Source organism: Lutra lutra, chromosome 17 (assembly GCF_902655055.1).
Source record: "Lutra lutra chromosome 17, mLutLut1.2, whole genome shotgun sequence".
Taxonomy (NCBI): domain Eukaryota; kingdom Metazoa; phylum Chordata; class Mammalia; order Carnivora; family Mustelidae; genus Lutra; species Lutra lutra.
The window spans coordinates 4,898,962-4,925,912 of NC_062294.1; the positions used below are offsets into that span (position 1 = coordinate 4,898,962).

Here is a 26,951-nt window from a genome sequence, read left to right on the forward strand (position 1 = left end):
ACACATTCACACAAATCGTTTCACATGTTGGACCATGTTACTGACTGAATGTTTCTGCCCCTCTAAAATGCCTATGTTGAAGCCCTAACCCGCAATGGGGTGGTATTGGAAAGTGGGGCTTTTGGGAGGTAATGAGATTTAGATGAGGAAGGGAGAGCCCTCATGATGGGGCTAGTGTCCTTATAAGAAGATGAAGAGAGACCAGAGCCTTCTCTCCATGCATGGGAAGATAGAGCAAGCCCACCCAGGGCTCTCATCTAGAACGAATTGGCTGGTGCCCTGCTCTTGGATTTTCAGTCTCCAGAACTGTGAGAAATACATTTCTGTTGCGTAAGCACCCCAGTAGATGGTATTCTGTTATGGCAGCCCGAACAGAATAAGGTGATGCACGTGTACAAACGAAAAAGAAACAGCTTGTGTGATGTTTTGCAAACTGCTCGATAATACACTGTGACCACTGTTCCATGTCACTATACATGCTTTTACCACGTCTTTTACATGATTTAATGGAATCCCAATGTACGACTATGGCACAATTTGTTGAACAGATCCCCAGTGGCCTGACACTTAGTTTGGTTCTTTAGATGAGGATCGAATGAAATGTCCCCTGGTGAATGCTTTGTACACATGTGTGATGGTGTAAATCGCGGTGTCAAAGGAGAGAGGGGCACTTGTAGAAAGACATTTGATCCTTATTGCCGAAATACCCAACAAATGATTGGACTGATTTGTATTTCCACACTAGGACAGGAGAGAGCCTTTTCTCATAACCTCTTTCTACCAAGTTACAAGGATCACTTGAGCTGAGTAGCCAGAAGGCCAGAAGAAGCAGCCAGAAGGCCTCCTGGTGAACATCGAAGGCCCATAGCCGATCAAAATAAGAGTTGTTTCAAAACCTCACTGTTTTTCTTTCCCATGTTGAAAAGAAGTTTCAAAATCAATTTCCTCCATGAAAGTACCAACCAGATAATCAATAATACTGATTCCAATAATGGGGGGAAATGCATGAACTTTAGGGATGGGCCGATACAGGTTCACATCTCAGTGATGTCAGGTGTCCCCATCTCTGTTCCAACTCAGGAAGTCGGCTATGATGTGGCCAAGAGAGTCACTGCAAATGGTTTCATTCAGTATTTAGTCTGTGTCGGTTGTACTGGTTTTGGACGGAACTTGTTGTTTTAATTACTGCAACCAAATCTTGAGTTTAGAATTAATTAACAAGTGTCTAAAATGATCCATTTATAATCATGGGGAAATGGGATGGTTGTGCCAGAAAAATGAAATCGAACTCATCATTCATGACCTAATTCCTGAACCTAGAATCCAACCCCAAGGTGAGGATTAGTAAGGGGGATTCAGTATTTTGAGAGTGGATATCGACACATGAACACGTGCAACCAGTAGATGAAACTGGTACTAACTGACCATTTTCACCAAAAGTTTGATAGATCGTGGGCTGGCCAACGATGGCACGTGGGCCAAAGCCAGGCCAGTGTCTGTTTTCCAATGGCTCATAAGCTAAAAATGCTTTTTATATTTTTAAATAATGGCACTTTAAATGGTTATATAAGTATCTACATATAGTCTCAATTTTGCCTCTTGGTCCAGAAAACCTAAAATATTTAATATCTGACCCTTAATGAGAAAAGTTCCAACCTCGAACATGATAGATGTCCCTATAGGTTGAAGTCCCTCTATGGTTGAATGGGACAGCACAGCGCCACGTAGTGAATAAAGTGGGTCGTGCCTTTTGGACACCAAGCCACACTACCAACAAACTTTTATCCTCTGGAAAAGTATAGCAAATGAGATCCTTCCTTAAAGCAAAACTGAAAGAAACGTGGGTCCCAGCACTTTGAGACGCCATCACGTCTTGAAGTGGTCTATTGCTAGCTTGCTTTAATCTAAGCCTTGAGGTTTCTGGTCAGCCTCCCTTAATGACGCTTTGCAATCGACCCTCAGAGCTGCCGTCCTCGCCAGGGTCCCGGCTAGGAGCCAAGCACAGGAAAGGCAGGTTTGAAAGAGCTGCTCGCCAAAGACTCTGCACCCGCTTTCCTTCCCTGAAAGGACTGTTCCCGATATGGTGAGAAGTGAAGCTTGCCCCTATTTTCTCCACCGGTTCAAAGCCGGGATGGAACGAGACATTCTTTCTAAACTAGGGTACATCTGTCCAACTGGGGCTATGAACGGCGGTGAGATTTAGAGCGGTGTCACTGAAGTATTGTGACTGGAAAAGGTGTGAAGTAAAATGTGCTTTACCGGGCTCGTCCTAGTTCCTGGCTGACAGAGAGAAGTACGTACTATTTGTTTTGAGAGAGAGAGAGAGAGAGAGAGAATGCACATGTGAGGTGGGGAGGGCCAGAGGGAGAGGGAGAGAGTCTCCAGCACATTCCCCCAACACAGTGGAGCCCAATGCAGGGCTCGATCTCATGACCCTGAGATCACGACCTGAGCCAAAGTCAAGAGCCAGATGCTTAAGCCAGCCGCCCCAAGAAATATGTGCTCACCAAAATAACCAAAATAGGGGCGCCTGGGTGGCTCAGTGGGTTAAGCCGCTGCCTTCGGCTCAGGTCATGGTCTCAGGGTCCTGGGATGGAGCCCTGAATGGGGCTCTCTGCTCGGCAGGGAGCCTGCTTCCCCCCCGCTCTCTGCCTACTTGTGATCTCATTCTCTTTCTGTCAAATAAATAAAATAAAACTTAAAAAAATAAAGTAACTAAAATAACTTTTCCCCCAAAAGGAAAAAGGGCTTCAATTTTTAGGGTCCTTCATATAAAGTAAGATGGAGAGATTTAAAATGACAGAAAAAGAGAAGTGCTCTAAATTCATCATCGCCCTGCATTTTAAGTTATTTTTACCCTACAAAAAAAGAGAGAAAAGGAGAGAAAGCTCAGAGAATTACACATTTGTCAAATACGGAAAGATGAGTCTCTGTTAATGACAAAGCTAAGTGTCTCTCTATTCAACACGTGACATGCAGCTACTGATTGTCTGATACTCTAAGATGCCAGGAACAGAGACACACGATTGCTGTTTATTCTGCCATGAACAACCTGCGGAATTTGGATTCAAGTGGTAACTCCTTGTCTCGCCCCTTGAGAAGACAAGCAATCAGCTACTCATCGTTCACCAAGGATCCTCAAGCTGCTCCCCAAATGCCTCTACTTTCCTGCTGATCGTCCCCCCCTCCAGTGGGCCAGTGCTCCTGAGTCACTGCTCTGAGAGTGCTGTGTTGAACAGAGCTCTGTTTAATGTTTAAATATGGCTGGTGGCATTGCATTTACATCAGGATACATCCGTAATCCGTAGGATGACATTTGAAGCCCTCGACAATCTTGTACTAACTCCTTGTCCTTGTCTGGGATCTCCCCGGGACACCCTCTGGTCCCGATCTCTCTTCAAGGAATGTATGAACGTGCCGTGCCTTTGCCTATGCTGTTCCCCTCCCCTGATGCCCTTCCCTCAACTCCTTCACTGTAGCCTTCCAGCCGCCCATCTTCCTGTGCTTGCTGTCGCCCGCTCTGCTCTCCTTCCTCACCGGGCAGCACGATCTCTGTGTCCCAGATAGCCAGCCTCTGTCCCCCATGCAGCACACACTGGTGGGTGCTCCATACTTAGGTGTCCACATTTGTCCCCGGATTGTGGTGTGTGGAGTACCCCAGTATTTAGCTGAATTTTCTAAGCCTGCCAGATTCCCTGCCGTGGGGCCAGAGTGTGAATGGGCTCCCCGACCTAGGAAGAAACCCCCTCTCCAAGCTGCTTCTTCAGTCTCATTGTCCATCATGAAAATAACTAATATCCACTGATATTTACAGGGTATTAAATGCCTGATGTATCTTAGGGATCATCCTGCTAAGCCTTGGAGGTGGGGACTCTGATTATCCTCATTGTGGCAGAGGAAGAACCCAGGCTTAGACAGGCTACCTGATGTCCCAGCTGATGAGAGGTGCAAGTGGGCTATGAATTCGGAGACCCTGAGGCTGGCTCCCCCGCCCTAGATCCATGACTGTCAGACCAGATTTCAGCCAGGTTGGGGTCCTACCGGGTGACTGGAGACAGGCTGTGCTTTCATGGCCAACCTTGGAGGAAATGGGGAAATGCTCAGGGGTCCCTACAGAGTGGAGGCTCCCCACGGTGTCCTGCTAGAGTTGATCCGGAGTCAGGACGTGCAGGAGGCCACAGGGGACGACGGCCCTGCCCTCCCCACCTCCAGCTCCACTGCCGCCAGCAGGAGGCCGGCACGTTTGCAACCGAGTTTCAGACCCCCGGGCTTCGGGCTTCGCTAGCCTCATGCCTCGTGAACACGCCATTCCGTTTTATTTGCTGACACAACAGAGCGAGTGTGACTCACATAGGGTGGTTTGCCATCTGTGTCTCATTTGCAAGGATAATGTGTTATTTTAAAAATAATAAGACAATTTATTTACATCAACTTTCTCCCCTTCTATTTTCTCAGCAGCAAGTGATAAAAAAAAAAAGATCAAGAAAATGATCCTAACAAAAATATTTATGAGTAAATAGCTCACAGAAATGGGGAGGATGCTGTTATCTAAATAATCCTGGTCCCACCCACCGAAATAAAGAAGAAGAATATTCCTGACAGCATGATTGAATTGTGTGTAATTACTGCCAATGTTTTAAACATGATGATAATGAGAAAAGTATTAGCATTAGAGCAGAGCGGCCTGAAAACATTTATTTCCCTGATAGTATGACGGTTATTTCTTTCATTCAAGGCATGGGAGAAATGTTATCTCTTACGATTATTCCTTTATTTTTAGACAGCATGACTTGGCATCATCATTTTCACAGATTTCGTAACTGTTTCTGGAGGTTTTGCTGATGTGACAGTACTTTAACTTGGATCATCTTTTCTTTCTTTTTTTTTTTAAGATTTTATTTATTTATTTGAGAAAGAGAGTGAGAGAGAGAGCATGAGAGGGGAGAAGTTCAGAAGGAGAAGCAGACTCCTGGCAGAGCTGGGAGCCTGATGCGGGACTCGATCTCGGGACTCCGGGATCGTGACCTGAATTGAAGGTAGTGGCTTAACCAACTGAGCCACCCAGGCGCCCCAACTTGGATCATCGTGACCAAGCACATGGTTCTCAGACTTGCAGCCACATATCCAGTTTTGTGTAGGATGCTCGGCCACGTTTTTGGGTTTTCTCTGCCATAATCAAGGACTCCCGAAACTTTCATAGTAAAAACATACACGTAAATCTAAGACTTATGTGACACTTACCACGGAAAGAAGGAAGGGAATTCTGTTTTCCCTTTTGGCCTAAAAATTGGGGGAATTGTAAAATTTCAGAAAATGCTTTACCAGCTGAAAATGGAAAATAAATTACACTCACAGTCCTAGTATCTCTTATTGTCCGTACATTTTTACGGGTAGACTACCACTTTCCTTAGATTATGCGGAGGGTAATACATACTAAGCTGAAGGCGAATTCAAACAAAGATAGAAAAGTGCTCAACCTCCTTAAAAAGACTAATGATATTCTCACTTTGCATTTGTGAAGACTGAATGTTAAGGACTTCTTCTGGAAACTTTTTTTTTTTTTTTTTAGATTTTATTTATTTGACAGAGAGAAATCACAAGTAGGCAGAGAGGCAGGCAGAGAGAGAGGAGGATGCAGGTTCCCCGCTGAGCAGACAGCCCGATGCGGGACTCGATCCCAGGACCCTGAGACCATGACCTGAGCTGAAGGCAGAAGCTTTAACCCACTGAACCACCCAGACGCCGCTGGAAAGTCTTTCTATTTGTTAAAAAACAGAGGAGGAGGAGGGAAAGAAAGAAGTAGAGGAGGAGGACCAGGAAGAGGACGGGGAGGAGGAAGATGAAGGAGGAGGAGAGGAGGAAGGGAGAAGGAGGAAGGAGGGAGAAGGGGTAAAGGAAAAAAAAAGGAAGAGGAGAGAAGGAGGAAACCAAAAAGAAAAACAAGCCCCCCCCCAAACTGACCATTAGCTACTCCGAGTGGTTTCAGACCGTGGCTGTGTTCAGAAAAGTTGGCAGATTTCAGCTGACGAATTTCAATCTCCCAGCCAAGATGATCAACTAAATAAAGCATTTATCAAACGTTAGGGACCTTTATCTGATTTTATTTTGTAGTGCAGCCAGACATAGCTTAAAAACATAGACAGAGCTGTCAGAGTGAGGGGCTGAGTATGGTTATGGAAAAGAATAAAACAGTGCCCCAGATGAACCCAATTTCATTCAGTAGGATAGATGGCTCTTATTTTCTCCAAATGTTTCCCCAAACGTTTAAGCAAGAAACACAGATCCTCACGCCCATCCTATCCACCAAGGTATTTCTTAGAGCCCAGTGCAATCCTGACACAAAGCAGGTAGAAGGTGAATAAATTAGATTATCGGATGATTACACAAGAGCAACAATAAGCTCTCGACCTAAATAAAATCATTTCCTCTGTATATCCATGCTAGGGTGTGGATCTTGCAGTAAATTCTGAGATCATCTGTAAGCTATTTACTTACAAATACAAACTGAAGGAACACAGGACATCCATCCATCTGTCCGTCCATCCGTCCATCTGTCCATCCATCCATCCATCCATCCATCCATCTCACAAATCTTTACCAAGTTCCTATTATTTATCTGGCTCTAAGCTTGGCAGCGGGTATACAGAGATGGGACAAAGGTCCAAAATCTCTTTCTCTGGGTAGTTTGTATTCCAGCACGGCTTCAGAAAACGTAAACGGAAGAGCGTTTACTGGAAAATGCTTGTTTCCAAGTGAAATCTGATGTCTATTCACACCGAGCTTAGGAAAACGTAAGGACAATAGATGGTCACTGCAGCTGCTCTCAAATTCAGCTGTGAATCTGAGAATTTGCTACAAAACCCAGCCCAGTGTCGGGAAACTGGAGAGGTCTGACTCACAGGGTGGAGTGAACATGGTCCGCACAGTTTGGAAAGAGTCTTTCAGCATCAGCAGCGTGTGGACGGACACAGCAGTCAAGCTCTCAGTGGTAGCCAGTGGAAACTGGGGTCTGGGTTCTCAGCAGCCATAGGAAGTGTGACACGGGGTCATAGCTGTGTTCATACAATGCTTCACTGTTTGCAAAGCTGGAGGAAGTTATGCACATCTCGGAGAGCTGATACAGTTGGGGTGCAGATGTCATTATCATAGCGATGACTGATGAGGAAATGGGCTCAGGGAACTTATGTGATTTGCCCAAATCATTGGGCTGGTAAGCTCAGCTGGCCAGCTAGGAAACCGACTCTCGCAGGCAGCATCCTGCAGAACGAACGGCCCCTTGAAGATATTCAATAAATGTTTTCAGTAACTATAGTCTCAAGGTTGGAGAAGACATTAAGGATATAACCTTTACTGACTAACTGAATCCTTTCTATGATGGCCTACCGAGGGCAATCTGCTTGAATACCTCCCACAAGGGAGAACTCACTACCCACCTTTACAATTCACTACATGAACAGAGGGAAGATGACGTGAAAACACACAGTCAGAAGAGGGACACGCAATGATGAAGGTGGCGACTGGAGGCGTGTCTACAAGCCAAGGAAAGCTACGGATTGCTAGCAACCCCCAGGACTTGGAAGAGGCAAGGAAGGCTCCTCCCCCAGGGACTTCAAAGGGAGCCTGACCCCGCTAACACCCTGACTTCAACTTCTGGCCTCCAGAACCGTGGGAGAATGAATTTCTGTTGTTTTAAGCCCCTAGGGCTGTGGTGCTTTGTTAGAGCCATCCCGGGAAGCTATGCTCAGCTAGGTGGGGAAACCTGTAAGCGAACCACCGGAACGTGGTCTCCAAAGGATTCCTCAGCCTGCTGCATGTTTGAATTCCTTGGGGTTTTTTTTAAAAACCACTGATGACTGTGTCCCACCACCTGAGACTCTGATGTCATGGCTCCAGGCTTCGGCTGGAGCACCGCTCTACCGCTCCGCAGCCAAGTTTGAGAGCCTCTGTTCTAGTTGACTGAACGTCTCACCATGTGGAGACCAAGCAGAACAGACCCACCAAGTCCAATGGCATCTATCCGGCCACAGTGGCCCATGGAGTGGGAAGCCAAGTCAGCTGCCGCTCATGGTTAGGAGGGAAAGGACCGGTGTTCGTTACGGGTCCTCAGAAGATGGAGACAGTGGGTGAGCTGCCTTCTAGCATGTTCTCATGAGGCAAAGCAGGTGAGCAACGGGTGGTCTCCTTCCCGGTTCTGGGCATGCGCTGTGGGTCCAGAGGCGCACTGCCCTGAATGCAACGGGAAATGAATGGCAATGACCGTGCCAGAGAGCAGCCCGAGTACGCAGAGAGACATCACACATTCCCAGCCACCTGCCCCTCTCCCTTGTACCCTTCCTGCCCTTTCGTGCTCAATAAATATTTGTTGGGCATCCCTCATGTGCTAAGGACTGGGAAGGTGGCGGGGAACGAGACGGACACAACCCCTTTCCTCCTCAGAGTATGGGGAGGAGCGGATCACTGAGGGCACCTGCCTCAGTTGGCCCCCCGGAGACATCCTGAGAAGCCAGTTGGGGAGAAAAGGTAACGACCAAGATGGCGTCCTTGACTATCCTCCCTGATGTGCTCTAGGACAAAGCAAATGTGGGAGAGGCAGATTCAAAGGCAACAGTCCTGCGGTGTCCCCTGAAGTCTTACCTTACCTGCCAGGGTCCTCCCTGGGGACGTAGTCATTAAAAGAAAGGACAATGGAACATTAAGTTGGAAAATTTAGGTCTCATCAGCTGAGCTCACTGTATCTACCAACAGGCTTCCAGAGCATCCACTTCCAACCAGCTGGGGCCAACGGGAGTGCCCCATTTGTATAACCTCAGGGGCCCCGGCTCTAGGAGGAGTCCCCAACCCACTTGTTTACACCCACAGTATTCAACACGCAAACACGCTGTTTGAGATCCCAACCCAAAGACACGGTCACGGAACAACAATGGGTTTGAATCCTATCGAGGTTTGCCGGGGGCCCCAGTGGGCCACTGTCTGAAAAGTAAACAGTGCGATCCCATTTTCAACGGCGGCTCAGATGGTCCGGAAGGAGCCTGAAAACCAAACCCAGGATAAGATGTCTACTCTGTAGCTCTCCGGAAATATTGACCAATGATTCCCCAAGCCTGCGGTGGGAGCCCGTCCTGGGCATGAGATCGTAGGACGGGGCAGTGAGATGAGAAGTGCAATGTGCAAGGTCTGTCCCTTTATGGATGGGGAACGTGGAGACACATTTTGCCCTTTCAGCAAACTTGCCGAAGAGAAGCTTACCGCAGCACGAGTCAGTCAACAAGCCTTGTCTACATTCAGGGACGTTTCCTTCCTTCAGATCGTGCCAATGTTGCCTCAGTCAGCAGTGAACTCTGGAAACCCTCACAGAAAAGCGATACCCTTCCTTCATTTTCATTGATTTTCCAATTTTGGTTAAATTGTGTTTATCTTTTTTGGGGGGAGCAGTTGGTACGCTGTGGCCAGAAATGCTTAATTCAACTCCCATCATTACATACTTAGTGCGAGTTAACAAAAACCAAAATGAAGAGATCATGCACTTAAAACACATAAGTCCCCCAAATAAACCTTAAAAATGGAATAACCCATTATATCATCACTTCGGTTTATAAATAGAGACCTACAAAATGTATCTGTCAGTAGGAAGAGAAGCCAAGCCAGAGAAGTGACCGCATTTCGTCTCCGCCTTACAAAAATTTGCACGTGTGCCTCTGGGAGAATTAGGAAAGCTGCTGTGTGTGTGCGTGTGTGCCTCAGTGTGTGTGTGTGTGTTCACACGTGTGAACATACACACAGGGAAATCAGAGGTGGGAAGTCATTCCTTGCCTCTGAAGGAGATAATACAGCATCGAGTGATCTTAAACATAGGGCTGACGGGAAAGAGAATTCGACATGACATGGAGGAAGTAGACTCGGTGTGTTTCTTTTTTCCCTGCTTTCCTATTTTTAGCCAGCCATAATCACCTTTTCCAAGTGACAACCACGGTTTCGATGCAGAGCTCATTCCCTTCCTCCCTTCCAGAAATCCCCACTCCTAGCTAAGGATTCCCACCCCTGGAGTGCAGAATCTCAGTGTCATTTCCAACTCGTTCCTGCCTGAACCCCCAAAAACATACAACGAAGAGTTTCGGGAGTGCTCCAAGCGTGCTAGTAGGCAGTGGGGCTCCAGACATGCAAAGGACCATAGTCTTTACTCTCCTTAGGTGTATAGTTGAGGCCGACGTCGCCCACCAGAACTTTCTGTGATGGTGACGATATTCTGTCTGTCCTGGCTGATACACGTTTATGTTTTCATATCAATGAGTGTAAATTAAAATTTAAATAACTGCCCGTGACCAGTGGCTGCTGTGTTGGGCAGCACACTTCTAGACCCAGAGGAAGGGGATATTCTTCAAGAAGACACCTGGTGGCTTAAAGGAGCACATGCGTATGATGGCTGCAGTAAGGGCAGTCAGAGGGTCGGGGGACACAAAGGCAGGGAAGGCTCAGATCTTAGGAAGACTCTTCTTTTCTTTTCTTTCTTCTTCTTCTTTTTTTTTTTAGAGGGAGAGAAAGCAAGTGGGGAGGGGCAGAGGGAGAAGAAAAGAGAGACTCTCGAGCCGACGCCACACCCATTTGGAGCCCAATGCGGGACTTGATCTCACGACCCTGAGATCATGACCTGAGCCGAAATCAAGAGTTGGACGCTCAGCTGACTGAGCCACCCAAGCTGCCCCCTCAGGGGCAGTGGCTCTAACCCAGATTCTTGTGAGAAGCGGCAGCGTGGAAAACCACCAAGGAGAGGAGAAGGCACTTCTGACCCAAGGATTTGTTTAATCAAAGACATGAGGGGAGAAGGCAAGGGAGCCCAGTAGGGAAACCCAGCGGTTACCACGGGGCAGGTGGTGCTCGCAGGTCAAGGGTGACAGCAGGGGTCATGTCTGTGGGATGATGTCATGCTGGGAACCAAGAGTGCCAGGACAGGAGCAGATATGGGGTAGGGGGAGGGGCTGAGGGACAGAGGGGAATCCCTAGGTTGGTTTGATACAATGGGTTTGAAGAGCCAAGAGTCTCTTCTATTGAGTCCTGTGGGGAGCTGCAGAGTGGGACCTGGAATTCAGGAGAAGGGCCAGGGTCAGGGGGTCCAGACTGGGGGGACGTAAGTGGGGCAGAAGCGCATGCCCCACATACATGGGACTGCGACCATTAGCTCCAACTGACTGTCACATCTCACATGACTGACTGTCCACATAGGGAAACCGGGCCTAAAATTTCCAAAATTTGTGATTTTCAGGGGGCTAGAAGTTGGAATTTTTAAAAAAATAAATATGAAATCTGAATATTTTGACAGGGCAACTGATAGGAAAGCTTGAAAGTACCCTAGGCAAAAAGAAAGAGCAAGCATGCCGACGGACGGAGGTCCCTGGGTCACCTGTGTGTGTCACCTGACCTACAGGATGGGTGAGCATTCCCAGTGACAGTCTGAGGCTGAAGCAGGAGAGGCTCAGGGGAAACAACGGCTCATGGCTCACGCCGCAGAGGGTTTGACAAAGAAGAGAAGTCGAAGCCGCCTGAATCTGTGATCTTGGACAAAGCCACCTCCCTCCCATCTGCCCCTCCCCTACCTCCCTGCCTGCCTGTCCTTCCTTCCTTTGTCCCATCCCCTCCTTTTGGCAGACGGGTGAGGAGACACAGAATCCCCATCACAAGGGCGCACGAATAAGGGTTTGGTGAGGAAACAGAGGCACCAGGTCGAATAAATAATTCCTAAGGATGTGGCCGTTTAGAGTGCGTGTTTTGGGGGTTCGCATTTCCCTTTATAGATGTCCCTACCCAACTATGTGTATGTAAAGTCCTCATGTCCACCCTTCCATATAAAGTGCCTTTGCCTGAAGTCCCACATCTTCCCTCCTGTGAAAGCCACGCTAGATTCTCATGAGAAACAAGATGTATGCCTTTCAGCTCACCTCCCGGTCCAGCAAGGCAGGTGACACGACGGTGACAATGTCGCCTTTTTCAGGATCGATGTAGAACATGTTTGGAGACGGCTTGTCAGGCGTCTGCTGTCGGATATTGTACCGTAGGAGGGCATTATCTGTGGCTGGGTCGTCCGCATCAAAGGCTGTCATCCGCATCACCGTGGTCCCTGAGGGGACAGGACAGAGGGCAGAAAATGGTCACTTGGGGGACAGCGAAGGGCAGGGATGCCCCAGTCACTTTCCACATTAAAAAGGAAAGCATTTCCACAGCCCTGTTCTAGTTTTGCTTTTCTTTCGCTCTCCCTCCCACTCCGTCATGTTAAAAGACCTGAAATAAAGAAATCTTTGCCGCTCAGCAGATTGACAGCTTAATTTTTCCTTCTGCTGATACGCTGTTTATTTGCCTGTGCTTTCATTCAATTGTGCATGTGGCTGCATGACAATGGCCTTTATTTTAAAAACTCTTATTGACTGCCTACTACATGTGGGGCCAGGACCCGGTGATGAAGACACAGAGGGGAGCTAAGGCATTCTCTGGTGTTCAGCAGGTTAGAGACAGCATATAAAAAATAATAAACCATTACAAGTGCATTGAGAGAGAGCATTACAAAGACACAGGAGAACCACCTCATCTAAGCTGGGGTGCAGGGAAGGTCCCTGGTGCAGACATCCAGGGGGTGAGTAGGTGTAAGCAAGGTGACGGAGAGGGTCCTCCATAGGAAAAGATGTTCCAGTGAAAGGAAACATGAACCTATATTCTTTGAGCCCCCACTGTGTGACAGCGACACTGTCGTAGGCACTTAAGATACAAAGACAATATAGAAATGAAAGTGATGGGGACTACCAGATTACGGCAACGGTTGATAAGGATGTCAGATACTGGGTCTTGCTCACACCCAGCTGATGGGATGAAGAACTGGCGTCAGCCACTTTTGGGGACAAGTGAGCACAGCTAGTAAAACAAACAAACAAACAAAAAACCCCAAAAATAAAAAACAAATAAAGTCACCCATTTGGCATCTACCATCAGGAAACCCTTGCATGTGTCAACGACAGATTCTCACAGGGATGTTCCCTGCAGGATTATCCATCATGGTGAAAGATATGGAAATAATCTAACTGTCCAAATAACAGGGGAATTGCTAAAATGATGGGATTCCCCACGCTATGAAAAATTTTGCAGCTGCCTGAAAAAGGCTGTAGGTCTCATGGGTTCTAGCACGGAAGGCTGTCCAAGATAGAGTATTATGTGACATTATCAGGTTGAAGAATGTTGTCCATAGCATGGCATCATTTTTGTGAACATGCTTGCACACAGAAAATGCCACAATACTCTATACATATATTTTGTAGATACAGTTTATGTCCATAAAAACATAGCAGGTCTATGAAAATGAATTTCAGATTGGTTACACTGGTGTAGGGGAGCAAATCTTGCCACCCCAAGATATGCCTCTTTGACATGTTGATTACTCTAAAGCTGGTTATTTTTAAGAAAACTGCAGACACAAAGAGAAGGTCTGAAAATCAAGTGGAAGTTACCCCTTTTGTGAAAAACATTTACATCTATAAGGGAAATCTCCATTTGTGAGGGTATCTCCCTCACTGTATCAGTAAGAGGAGCAGGACTCTAAATGTCTAGAAACTGTTATCAGTAGAAAAGGCAGGATTCAAATCTGCATAACAACACTACCTTGTTGACTGTACTTTTCCTGGTCACCTCCCACCACTGATCTCCATCCCATCTTTGGCTGAAGATGGTATTTAGGGTGACGGCTTTAGCCCTTTCAGGAAATTACTCCATTTGCCTGGGTCTCTCCATGTGTATAGGAGGTATACAGGTTGTTAAACTTTTGTTTGAATTTGTCCTGAAAAATCAAATAGATCTCATGTCAACTGGATTCTCAGATGAGCCAGAAGAACCTTGAAGGGCAGAGGAAGAATTTTTCTTCCCCAATAGTGGTTATATCTGGGTAAGAACAAAGGGGATTGGGATTAAGGATGGTGAGGAGGAAGTAAGACTTTGGCCTAATCAATACTGTTCTGATCATTTTTTCAAGGAAGATGGCTTGCTTCTTTGATTAAATATTTAATACAAAAGGATCATAATTATAATACTGTTAATCTAAGAAAAAATAGCCAGTTATCCAACCAGCAAAATGGGTTATTTGGGAATAGCAGAGAATTGCAATCGAGGACCTACAAACTACCACAAAGCCATAGGCAAGTCCAACAAAAAAGGAAAGTGATGTTATTTTATCAAGGAAGAAGAGGTTGGGAGGGGGGGGATTGTTTTGAAGGAAGGTCCACTGGAGAAAAGCAAGAGTTCAAAGTGATGACAGTTTCTCATTGGTTGAGCTGTAAGGGCGGTCGATTTCTTGTACTAGATGCGATGTACATCCTTCCCTGTTGGGACCTGTAACTGATGATTCTTTCTTGTTGATGATTCTTCTGATGGGTCTATAATTGATAATTCTCCTTGTAATTGACATGGAGTGGTTCACTCCCCTTTTCAACCTTCCCCTTGCTCCACTTTCGTAAGGCTCCCTGTATTGATTTCACAAACCCAACAGAAGCATGGGCTAGAGCAGAATCAAGCACATTTGCCTCCTGGACTTGACAATTGTGAGCCATTGTATTTGACCCAGAGCAACCTGCCCAACTATGATTTTTCATTGTAGTTTACTCTTCTAAGAATATAGGGCCCACCTGTCATTCTGACCCCTTCTGGACCCACAAAATGTGAACTAATGGGTAAGAGATGAAAGTGATACAATCCTATAGTTCCCAGCAGAAATATTCACATGCAGAAAATATTGAAACTTAAAGGAAACGAAAAGTTCATCTGGCTCAGATGCCATCTTGGTATTCCTTTCCTGGCTGTAACAGTGCTTCTCAGACCATCAAAGGCACTTTAGTTTTCCCCACAATTGGAATCAGATCATCAGCCATTAGGTCTGATTGATCAGACAAACAAGGGGATCTGACCACCATAAGTTTGGATGGATTTCTAAAGCAGTCTCAGTCTTGCCGTAAGGCCAGAGGCATCAGGCATATTTTCTATTCTACCATGTTTCTTTGCCTTTCTTTATTCCTTTGTGAATTGTCATAAGGCAAACCTGGGAGTCAAGGGTGAGCATAGGTAACGCTTGGCTTATGTACCCCCTTGTCTTGCCCCTTATCTTTGGAAAATATCAGCAAACAATTTGGCATTTTGGTTTCCCACTGAGGCACACAATGGAATCAGGGTCTTTCCTCCACCTGATGGTCTAGGCAGCTACTCCCAGGAGTCATAGATGAACAAGCACAGTAAAGAATAAAGATGAAGTCGCCAAGGCTTGCATGCATGACGGCTTTGCACGAAAAGGATGAGAGGAATAAAACAAGACCTCTGGGGCTAATGAGTTTTCACTTTTCACCAGGAAAGTCACTGGTGACGTCTTTTTATCATTGTTATTGTTGCAGATTTCATAATGTGATAGGACAAAAGGGTATCCTGGAATATTCTTATGTTTATCCAGAAAATGCTTTTCATTTTTTTTTTTTTAAAGATTTTATTTATTTATTTGACAGAGAGAGATCACAAGTAGACGGAGAGGCAGGCAGAGAGAGAGAGAGAGGGAAGCAGGCTCCCCGCTGAGCAGAGAGCCCGATGTGGGACTCGATCCCAGGACCCTGAGATCATGACCTGAGCCGAAGGCAGCGGCTTAACCCACTGAGCTACCCAGGCGCCCCAATGCTTTTCATTTTAATGAATAGTTCGGGAGGAAATGGACTTGGTCTTATGTGCTGCCCCTGTCTTAGCCCAGATGTGGGTACAGAAGAGGATTTCCGAGGCCCGCCTCCATGGAGATGAATGATGCCAAAGTCATGTAAATATGTCTGTAATATTAAAGAAAACAACTCTGGGGTAACGCTGAGGTTCAAGTCTTGCTGTATGAACATGGGCAAGTGACTCAGTCCTACCTAAGCCTTGGTTTTCCCAACTGCAACAAGAGGATATTAGTAACACTTTCATCTTTGGTCTCTGTAAGGGTTTCATGGGATACTGAATAAAAGAACTTGGTGCAATGCCCGTACATTAGTGTTTGAGGAAGATACCTTTTCTTATCAAACCTGCTCTAGGTTCGAAGCCATCATGACTGTGCCGGTGATGGCCTCAGACAACGGAGCTGTCCACAGAACCTGGTACCTGCTGCAGCAGGGTGAGCCCAGGGGCCGATCACCTCTGAGTTGCTCTGCCTTACCCTCTCCTTTCCACCCTGTCCATGGTCTTAGTTTGCAGATAGGGGCTTCCACTGTGGGGATCACAACTCTATGCTAACATATACACATGTGTGTACACACACGCACACACACGTACACGTTCTGTAGGCTACACGGCCTCTCCATGTGGTACTCTATCATTTTCCTTTACGGTCAAGGTTCTATCCCATGTCCCAGTCCATCTGCTGGGCCCAACACCCTGCTCTTGCCAGCCCCTCCCCTGGGGGGGGCTGGATCATGATTTTCATACTTCTTGGTTCTGCAGTGGTTGGATAAACTTCCTAAACCAGCGTTTCCTAAACTGTATCCAAGGAACACTGGTTCCATGGGCTCAGCAGAGAAACGGACTCAGGAAATACACAATAACGACAAGTTAAGCAAGTTTCTATCCTGGAGGACTTGTTAGTGTCCTTAGTAAGCAAATGCATCTTGTAAATCTCCAAGAGAGAACAGCATTGGCAGCATTTCCCTAACTTCTCTGTTGACAGAACTTTTTCATTCTACGAACATCTTTACATGATGGGCGGTACCGACTATGGAGGGTACAACTGTGTTTTGCCCCTCCTTAAAAGCCCAGCATCTGACATGGGGGAGGTCCTTTATCAATGCTGAGTAGTCTTACAATTCATCTTCTTTGGCGTTGACCAGAAACCGTGGCGAGCTTGTTACCAAGAAGAGTGGACAACATGGTCTGGGCATTTTTCACAACTGGCACACTTCACTACCACCTCTAAACATATTTTTTGCTCCTTGGGGGCCCCTATTGGAATTGGATTCAGCAGACTGACATTCAGCAGACAGTCACAGGATAGCTGTTCCCTTGCCCTGGCGGCACCTGTGCCCTACCCTTTGCCCGAGCCCACACCTTGATCTCAGAAGAAGGGCTCGCTCGTTTCCATCAGCCAGTGGCTTCCCCATTCATGCCTGTCTTGTGCCAACATGTACGGCCCGATGGCAGAGAAAAGATAATTATATGATGGACACACATGTGGGTCCCCTGAAATACATTTCTGCCTTTCCCCCATCACAATATTCTCCTGAGTGTCAAAATAAATGAAAACCACCCTGTCACTCCCAGATGAACTAGGAACGGCCCCTCCAAAGCAAATAAAAGAATTACAGGCAGCGAGTTCAGAGTCTCAGGCAGGACTGTCATTTTCTTTGGTTGAAGGACATGGTCACTGACATGACAGGCTGATAAACAGTTATGATTGTTTTGTCTGGATAAGATGGCCCCTTCCTCTTAACTGCATTCATCTGATTAGAGAAAGTGTCGCCTGCTGTTATAACCTGAAGGGCTGGCGTTGGAAGCTTGGCTTCCCTGTGGCTTCCAGAACAGCCACACCCATAGGGAACGGAGAGCAGATCCCAAGGTGAGGGGCTGCTTCTATTCTCAATGAAAGGTCAACCAGCCTCAGATGTGGGAGGCTCGAAATTGCGGAGTTCCCCCAGCTAACAGGCTACAGAATTATTCTATTCTGGAAATTTCTTTGACCTCATCCCCAAACATCATCTTCACAGGATCAAAATTGTTAGACCCCCCTCTTTTAAAAACCGTATTCCCATACTGAGACTTGGACATTCAGATCTGTACTTTGCTTCAGGCTGACTTACTTATTTTCCTTCCTTCCTTCCTCTTTCCTTCCTTCCTTTCTTTCTCTTTCTCTCTTTCTTTCCTTCCTTCCTTCCTTGAGATTTTATTTATTTATTTCACACACAGAGAGATACGGTGAGAGAGGGAACACAAGCAGGGGAAGCAGGAGAGGGAGAAGCAGGCTCCCCACTGAACAAGGAGCCTGATGTGGGACTCGATCCCAGGACCCTGGGATCATGACCTGAGCTGAAGGCAGATGCTTAACGACTGAGCCACCCAGGTGTCCCTGGCCCCAAGATTTCTGATAGCATGGTTGGGGCCACTGCATGCTTTCCAGGGAGATGTGTAATACAAAACCCAAGGTGATCTGAGATGGCAGACATTGCCAAGGGAGTCCCCTACATGTGACAAAATGTCACATCGTTGACAAAGCCTGCAAATCATAAGAGTAGGTAGTACATTCAGACACCGTGTGGGACCGAGGGCATTCCAGGACTATCCTGGGCAAACCAGAGGAGCTTGTCACCCACAGGCTAAGTCTGCTTGCAGACACAGACACATCTGGCCACGAGTGTCAGAGTACACATGTGACAGGCGTCACCAAATGTGACTTCAGTGACGCAAGCCACGGTGCCCATCCCGCTCACCCTGCCACACAACTCTGGGGTTGCTTCCCGACCACGCAGGGGTACACAGCCCAGCTGTCCCCTCCAGTCCTTAAAAGTGAAGCGAAAGAAGGAGGCGTGTGAATGCAAAGAAGAGCATGGCATGAGGCGGGGTTTTAAATCCCGGCCTCGCCATTGACCAGCGGGACCTCCTTGGGCCAGTTACTTTGCTTCATCGAACCTCAACCTCTCCATTTACGAAACGATCCCCTGGAACGGCCTTTGTGAACATCGAATGTCTTAATACAGCATCTCTCAACCTTTTTTTTTTTTAATTTTTAAATTTTCTATTACCCAATCCTCCCTTCCAGAGCCTTTTTTTATTTTTAAGATTTTATTTATTTATTTATTTGACAGACAGAAATCACAAGTAGGCAGAGAGGCAGGCAGAGAGAGAGGAGGAAGCAGACTCCCCGCTGAGCAGAGAGCCCGATGTGGGGCTCCATCCCAGGACCCTGGGATCATGACCCGAGCCGAAGGCAGAGGCTTTAACCCACTGAGCCACCCAGGCGCCCCCTTCCAGAGCCTTTTTAGACATTTTTCCCCTACTTGCCACCCCCGCCACTGATGTCCTGAATATCTAATCACAGACCACGACCCTTTGGAGGGTCACAAACCATTGCAGTATCCAATATTTTTAATGTCCCCCCAAACACCAATTTGCTCTTCCTCGGGGTGATATTGTCCCCACTGAGATTGTACAAATTAATGAATATAAAGTCCGATGCCTGGGCGATGGTACATACTCGACAGGTGTTCAATTTTATCACTATTTTTATTGACTGCCGCAGTTTGCAGCTCCGTTCTGAGGGGACCCGCTGTTTTGTGTACTGGCGATGAGCAAAACCTTGAGGGACCCAACCACAAACAGGGCAGCTCCTACTCGTTCTAGGACTCACACTCAGCATCTATGAAGCTGGGAGTCATTAAATTTTCCCAAGGAAACAGCTCCTTTCTTCCCTCAACAAGGGTAGGGACCTCTGTTGAGTGTACGCAAGCACGAATCAGCTTCCTCTGGTCTTATCAGTGTTTCCGCCTACACAGGAATTAATAGGGAAATTGTCCAATGATTAGTTGACAAAAGATAACCACAGCAACTTGATAGCTTTCCAGAGGTAGCCCACAGGCTGCGGCGCGTGCTTTCCTGAAAAGTCACCCATGTAATGAATCATGAATAGTGTCTTATTTTCCCATTGACCTGCATTAGCATTTCATACCTGCTTTATCTTCATTTGAGGGGGTGTCCGATTGGAAGCTGCTCCTCATAATTCACTTGAAGTTTTTCTGCTTATCTCCTAAGCACTCGTAGGTGGAGTGGGAGAAGGAGGTTGGCTTTTTGCTCTGGGTGTGTAGACTATTAACTTTAAAGCCTAGCTCAGGGCAGGCAGGTCCCTGAGACCTAAGGCAAAGCCTGGGAGGTGTAGCTTTGTCCCTGTTGTTTCTTTGGGTGGGAGGCCCTTGCCTCTGTCCCTCCATTATCTAGGGACTGTCATTCCTCAACAGAGATTCCTCTCACATTTTGCATATGGCGATCAGGCTGTACATTGGATCTAGAAAGTTCTTAAAGATGAGAGTTTTGATGAAGGTGTCAGTGACCTGTGGTCTTTCCTCTGACAGCAGCCCGATCCCATCGGCCTTGAGGATGTGACTCTCTGATTCCATTCCCAGAGTGAGGTCAGGGAGCTGGGCCAGGAGGGAGAAGTGCAAATGCCCACCCAAAGCCTACATGGGTAACCTAACATGAGTAAAATGACTTCAAGACAATTGGGAGTGGTGTGGTCTGCGGCTAATTGGAGGGTCCATGTCCTGTTTAAGGGGCAGCTGCCTTTTAGCTTAAAGTAATTGACATGTTTCTCAAATGTGAGTCTGGAGAGGCCAGATCTTTTGGTTTTTCAAGAAAAGATGAGAATCTGGATTTGCATCGAATCTATCAGAATATTTACACATTGGACACCAATTAAAATTTTTAAAAATAAAAGATCACTGAGTAAAACAAGAAGGCCAAATAAAACAGGTTATGGCTCACCAGCTTTTAGCTTTTAATCTTGACTGTCAAAAGAGCCACTTATTTTCCCCAAGGACACGAGCTAAATGTTGTTAATGTGTCCGTTGGTGATAAATTACAACTTAAGAAAATGGTGCACGCACTATGAACTCTTCCCTTCTTCCTTCTGTCTCCCTTTTGGAACAGGAAAGTCCTCTCCTGTGGTCCCAGGGCCCAGCAAAACAGGAGGCAGTAGAGACACAATGATATCACATCCCATAATACACATTTCAAGCATTAACTTACTTGATCCTATATGAACCACAGGAGGCATATTATATACCTGGGTGAGCCCATTGCACAGATGATGAAATCAGGACTGAGAAGGCCACACAGCTAATGACCCCATGAGCTAGGATCTGAACTCTGCTTTGTTAGAGGAACAAGGGCCCCAACTATGAGTTGCTGTTTAGTACTCATTCTTCTGTTCCTGATTTTAGCTGGCCATGCTGCTGACGAGCTCAGTACTAGATACCTCAACTTCTCTGGCAGCTAATGTGGCCATGGACTAAGGGTTAGACAACGAGATGCAACTACAAGTACTGTGTGTGAGACTCCTTAAAGGGACCTTAACCATAAGATGTGCACTTTGTAACACCTCCTCTCCTCACCTCCTGCTACCTGGAATGTAGACGCGATGACTATAGTCTTAGCAGCCCCTTTGCACCATGAGGCAGCCCTTCAGATAGAAGCTCCGTGATGGGAAGGTAGAGCAGAAAGACAGAAGGGATCTGAATCCCGGATTCTCTGGTGACCATGGAGCTTCCAGGGAAGCCTGGAATGCCTCCCTCCAGCTTCATTTACAAGAGAAAGAAATAAATGAGAGAAAGTCAAATCCCATCTTGTTTAGAGCTTGGGTTTGCTGTCCCATGCAAGCCACAGCTTATCTTCTCTGATAATGGCAGGAAGTAAAGATGGAAGGAAACAGATAAATATGTTTTATTAAATTGTATTTCTCTAGAAAGTAAGTTTTGTTGCTTTGGCCTAGAGCTAGATGACATTGTTTTAGAGAAAAGCATAAACATCCAGGCAGTTCCTCAAGTATTTTCAAATATTGGGACTGGTTTCCACTCATCTCAAATGCCTTGACTCCAGGGACAGCTTTTGAGGGAGAAAGACTGTTCCACTAGTGGTCCCAGGGAATTATACCACCTTGCATCCACACTCTCGTCCTGTCCTTTCCGCACTGACTGTGGGCTTAGCCACGTGACTTCCCGTGGACTGCGGGATGCATCGAAATAAATGTACAAGCAGAGACACGAAAGCACTTCTGCATTGGAACCCATCCTCCCGGAGCCCAGCTGCCAGGAGCCACATGTCTGGGAGCTAATGCTTGCGGGCGGCTACTCCCAGCAAACCATCGGAGGTGGACGTTGAAGCCACCTTGGATCACCCAGCCCCAGCTCAGCTTCCAGATGACAGCTGCTATGTTGACATGGAAAACCTCTGGTAGCACCAACAACAGAACCGTTCATCTGAACCCACCCCGACTTGCAAAATCACGAGCATCTCTCAAATGCTGGGCTACGGGGGCCGCCAAGGATGTCGCCGAAATCATGCAGTATGTCAACCACTGAGCATTTCAGGGGAACTCATGATTTCCCCCCAAGAAGAGCGCAGAATCAAACTGGCATGAGGTATATACTCCTGATGCAGATTTGAGCTGATGAAGGACCCTCCAGTAGGAAGACAGCCCTGTCCTTACAAATGAGAGCGCCTTGAATTTGAGACAGTTGCTCGCTCCTTGAACGGCAGCCACGAGCGTCTACATGCAGCTGTGGGTACCACAGGTTCAGTATGAAAGGCGACAGACTTCTCTTCCCAAATTTACCTTACCTCCCTGGAGCTAGCTGGTTTTTTTTTTTTTTTTTAAGTACAAATTGATAGTCAAATATGTAATAAGTTATGACAAGTTGAGCAATGGTTGTCTCCCATTTATCTTCAAACGTTGTTTATTTTGACACCGATAGATGGTAGCAACAGAACCACCTTGTACTCACCCACGATTTTAATTTTAATTACTTTATTTTAATTTTATTTTATGATTATTTTAATCCTTTGGTTTCTCCTGGTCGCCACTCAATTTTCATGGCACCTTTGCCCTACTTTTCTGGCCAGCTGCTGCTTAATTGAACTGTAGCCGGCCAGATTTTAGGCAAGAAAATGGGTTTTTGAAATGAAAGGTAACACATGCCTGAAAGTGGGGTCCCTCCTCTCAGGATTCACTTTATTACCTTAATATCTTCATTTCATCCAGATTTTTAAGGTAATATTTTTCTTGAAACCTTAAAAAAATTCCATTTAATCTTTTTATCTATCCTTCCTATTGTACACAGCTCTTTCAGAAGGGTACAGGGTGCTCTGCCGAATTATCTGATCTTACCTAAAACGCTCCAGAAAAGCAACGTTAAGTGGAATCTCTATCCCCAATACTCCAAAGTAATAAGCAATATTTGTATTGGATTTGCATAAAGTAGCCCAAATTCTCAAATATGAAACTATACGTCTATAAAGCTCTAGGAAAAAAAAAAAAGAAAGGAAATCGTGTATTTTGTTTGCTTGTTTGTTTGTTTAGCTCATTGTAGGGATTGTTCTGCAAGTAATTTTAGTCCTCCTTAGAGCAGTGGTTTTCAAGGTTGGGGGGAGATTTTTATTCTTCAAGGGACAACGTCTGGAGACACTTTTGGTTGTGACAGCGGGGACAGAGTGTGTGATCCCGGCATCCCGTGGGTGAATACCAGTAAAGAAACATATTGCAACACACAGGACACCCCAGAACAAGGAATATGCAGCCCCCAGTGCCGAGAGCGCCCCGGCTAAGAAACCCCACCTTAGCGTTAGGTAGGCCACCGGCTCTGAAAGTATCGGCGCTTCTCAAACCTTGCACTGGAACAACGGAAACTTTTGCCCCTGGAACTCTCTTCTGGATTTGAAGTTCACCAAGAGCAAAGGGAACTGCTTCTTCTCTATTTCCCATTCAGTGACTCAAATATTAATAGGCCAATATACATGGGCTGTAATGTCTCAGAACAAGCTCATACTAACATCATCATTTAGTTTTTTGGTTCAATTTTGTATAACTCAAAGCATACACGTCGTCAAAGGCACCAGGATAAGGCTTTGTATGTAGTTAGAGTTTGGAAAACGTTTCTGACTGCGTGAACGAATGAACCACGTGGATAAATTCGGGACGGATATTTTCCCCATCATCGTCCCTCTTCCATCACAGCTTGAGGGATGGATGCAGGGGGACTAGGAAACAGGTAAGTCATGAAAGCCTGAAATATGGAATGCTCACACTACGTAGGAGTTTCTGGGTAAGTTCGCAACAGGGGCCTCTCGTGCTTCTCATTTGTCTCTGTTTTGAGAGCAGAGATGAGGCAGGTTCGTACACGGCTAGGCTAGACCAACCCAACAAACCAGTCTTGGCATTTCAATGAACTCATGAGGTTGCTTTCTCCCTTGGATTTGGACCAACGGGGGGCTCCCTTCAAGGACAGTCCCTTTCCCAGGTGTGATTGATGAATCTGGACCCTTGTTTCTTGAAGCCTTGCCTCCGGGACCCGGTGGTTTTCCCTGACATGGGAGGACAGAGAGCGGCAGAGCCCTGTGCTGCCTCGTGACTTGCTTCAGCCAGAAATGGCTGCAACCCACTGGTCAGATCTGGTGTCTAAAGGTCAAAGGCAGGGTCAGCTTCCTGGGCGAGGGACCCGTGTAGTAGCCCAGGCTGCTGTGCTCCAAAGGGCCCAGGGCTTGGTCTAAAGCTCTGTGGTCACCTCCTGACTTTCTTATTAATTGTGCAACAAGGGGCATTGGATTTTCATTCTATAAGTGATGCCTCCCATTCTGGCCAAGAGCCAGGAACCAGATTGCCGGAGGCCTGGGAAATGTACAGGGGCACCGAGGCTCTCCGTGGGTACCGGGGGGCATCTCGGTCAGAGATCCCTTACTCTGCCAGTCAAGCCACAGTTCAGGGACCTTTGTTTCCATCATTAGTGTTCCAGCTGCCACAGCTCACAGAACTCTTGTCTCCTGTGACAGTTTCACCTGTTTTAGCTCAGAAGCGTCACGTAATAGCACAGGAAGTCAGACCCGCTCAGGGGACAGCTCCCGCCTCCCCAGGCCCTGGGAGACCCTGGCTCCCAGTTCCTGGTTGCTTTAGACCCCAGAAAGCTGTCATCCTTCCCATCTCTGCCTTGAGTTGCTAGACTCGCCTGCCTTCTTCCTCTTTTTAATTAGACACTCTATTTTTTTCCTTGGAAACCTAGGTCCCATAAGATGTGGGTCCCACACCCACACGACAGTGAGGGACTGGGGCGTGGGACCCTGCATGGCAACCCTGGTTGTTCATGGGAGTCACCTGGGAAGTTAAAAATACTCCTGTTGCTGGGAAGCCACCCTTGGGGAATTGGAATCTGCTGGCCTGGCATGGGGTCTGGAGAATGAAATCCTGGGAGTGCGTGGGGCCCAACAGATGTAGACTCTGGTTCTCTACTCCCTGGCTATGTGCTCTGGGCAATATGGGCAAGCTCACACAGCCTCCAATTCCCACCTGTAAAATGGGCACACGCCCGCCGCTAGGTGGAGTTGGTCTGCAGCTGCACGTGACATATGGGGGCCTGATGAGGCAGCCTTTGCAGTCATTCCACAGAGGGGAAAATCAACGTGCGGACCTACTGTGTGCCTCCCAGGCATTCTTATGATAATCCTGCCAGGGTAATTTGCTCACTTCCCTTTTTAAAGAAGAAGAAGCAGCTCAGAGAAGTCCGTCCACCTGCTCAAGGTCACTGTGGACCAGCGTCCAAGGGTACTCAGGAGGGCAGTGAGTGACGTAAGTGACGTCACACCAGTGACGAAGAACTAATCTCCGTTACACAGACTGTTTGGCTGCCCCATCATGTAATCCTCCCCACGACTCTGAAGGGTCACCACTCGCCCTGTTCTGGGGAGAGGGAAGTGGGGGTGAATAGAGGTCATGCGGCAGGTGGGCGGCGGAACCCAGATGCCTGTTCCTCCCGCTCCCCTCCAGCACGGTTCTTGCTGCTTTGGCATTTCCAATTGCACTGTGCGGGTGGAATAATTAATTTTTAAGGACGCTCCCTGAAGATGGGCTATTGGACACCTTTGCTCTGACCCATTAGAGCTTGTCTGGGGCACCTCTGAGCTACGCCGAGTGCCCAAAGGACAAGCGGGCCTGCGTCCCTCCGGGGGTGGGATGGTGCTCAGCAGATGATCAATGACCCCAGCACTGCACCTGTTAGGCAAATCACCTGCCCGAAGTCCCGGGCATGATCAACAAGGGGCTCAGGGAGGTCTGCACGGGGCGGGAGGGCTGGTGATTACCGCAGCTACAAGATCAAAATGAACCAGGAGGGCTGAAATACGGCACGTCTGAGACTGGAGGGTTTGCGTTCAACGGGCAGAAAGTGCCGGCAAATTGCTGGTGGAGCTGTAATGTTGCTGATTTTGCAAACATGTGTTCTTCAACTTGATAAGTAAATACATATCGGGTAACATGGTGATGTTGCAAGCTGTTGTTTTATGGCTGGGAAGTCAGCTGCCTGTGATTGATACTCGCAATGAAAGTATTTATAAAATAACACTGAATTAGAAGGAGTCACTTTATGAGTCTGGGGAAATGGATCTTTTATGAAGATTAAAACTTGATGAAGGAGCTCTATCAAGGCCACACAGATCTGAAATTAAATGTGCTTGGATTGAGATCTAAGAAGGAGCCCTCTGGACATGTGGGCTCGCAGCCTGGGGCAGGGGAGGGGAAGCTGCTCCCTGATGGTCATTTCCACTTGGTGTCACGTGGCACTGGACAGTCGTTTGCTCGTCCTTTCTGAAATGTTTCCTGCCTAAACTCTTCCAGACCATCAGAACCCTACTCGGAGAGTACCCTACACATATAAAACTCAATGAAGTCCATGTGATTCACAGAGCCAGGCACATAGTAGGTGCTCAGTCAATATTTAGTTATGAAATGAATGAAGAATCGGTCCAATAATATCCGGCTCACTCTGTATGAATATTTTCTCACTTCATCTGTGTCTTTAAGTTGTCTTCCCCACGTGTGCATTTCAGACTCCTGATGGTGCTGCCTTTCCAGATTGGAATGTTTTCTTTTTGGAAATAGTCAGCGGGGAGACCAAAGGCATCTGTTCCCAGGCTAAGAGGGCCAATAGGTACATAACTCAGGTCTCCCCTGGCTAATAAAAGTTCCTATCTGATGAGGTTGTTGGGTGTATGAAATTTGTTAAAAATCTGTAATATTCAGCCTGGAGCTCTGTGTTCTTAGAGAATATCATCGTTATTGTAAGATGACGGAGGCATGGCTCAGATAAAAAAGTAGAAGGGAAGTCCTGGATGAATGCAAGGTTAGTGTGAAATGGTTCTTTTTTTCTTAATGTAATCTTAGGTTGTATACATAGAGGTAG

At 46.9% G+C, this 26,951-nt stretch overlaps 1 protein-coding gene across 5 annotated transcripts in view; it reads right to left on the reverse strand.

The window, feature by feature from the left end:
• CDH13 (cadherin 13) overlaps window positions 1-26,951 on the reverse strand; it is a 980,849-nt gene that overhangs the window by 206,358 nt on the left and 747,540 nt on the right. For all 5 annotated transcript variants that reach the window (XM_047710889.1, XM_047710891.1, XM_047710890.1 and 2 more), the window contains one exon: window positions 11,931-12,109. In XM_047710889.1, coding sequence (XP_047566845.1) covers window positions 11,931-12,109 — 179 coding nt within the window. The remainder of the gene's footprint in view (window positions 1-11,930; window positions 12,110-26,951) is intronic.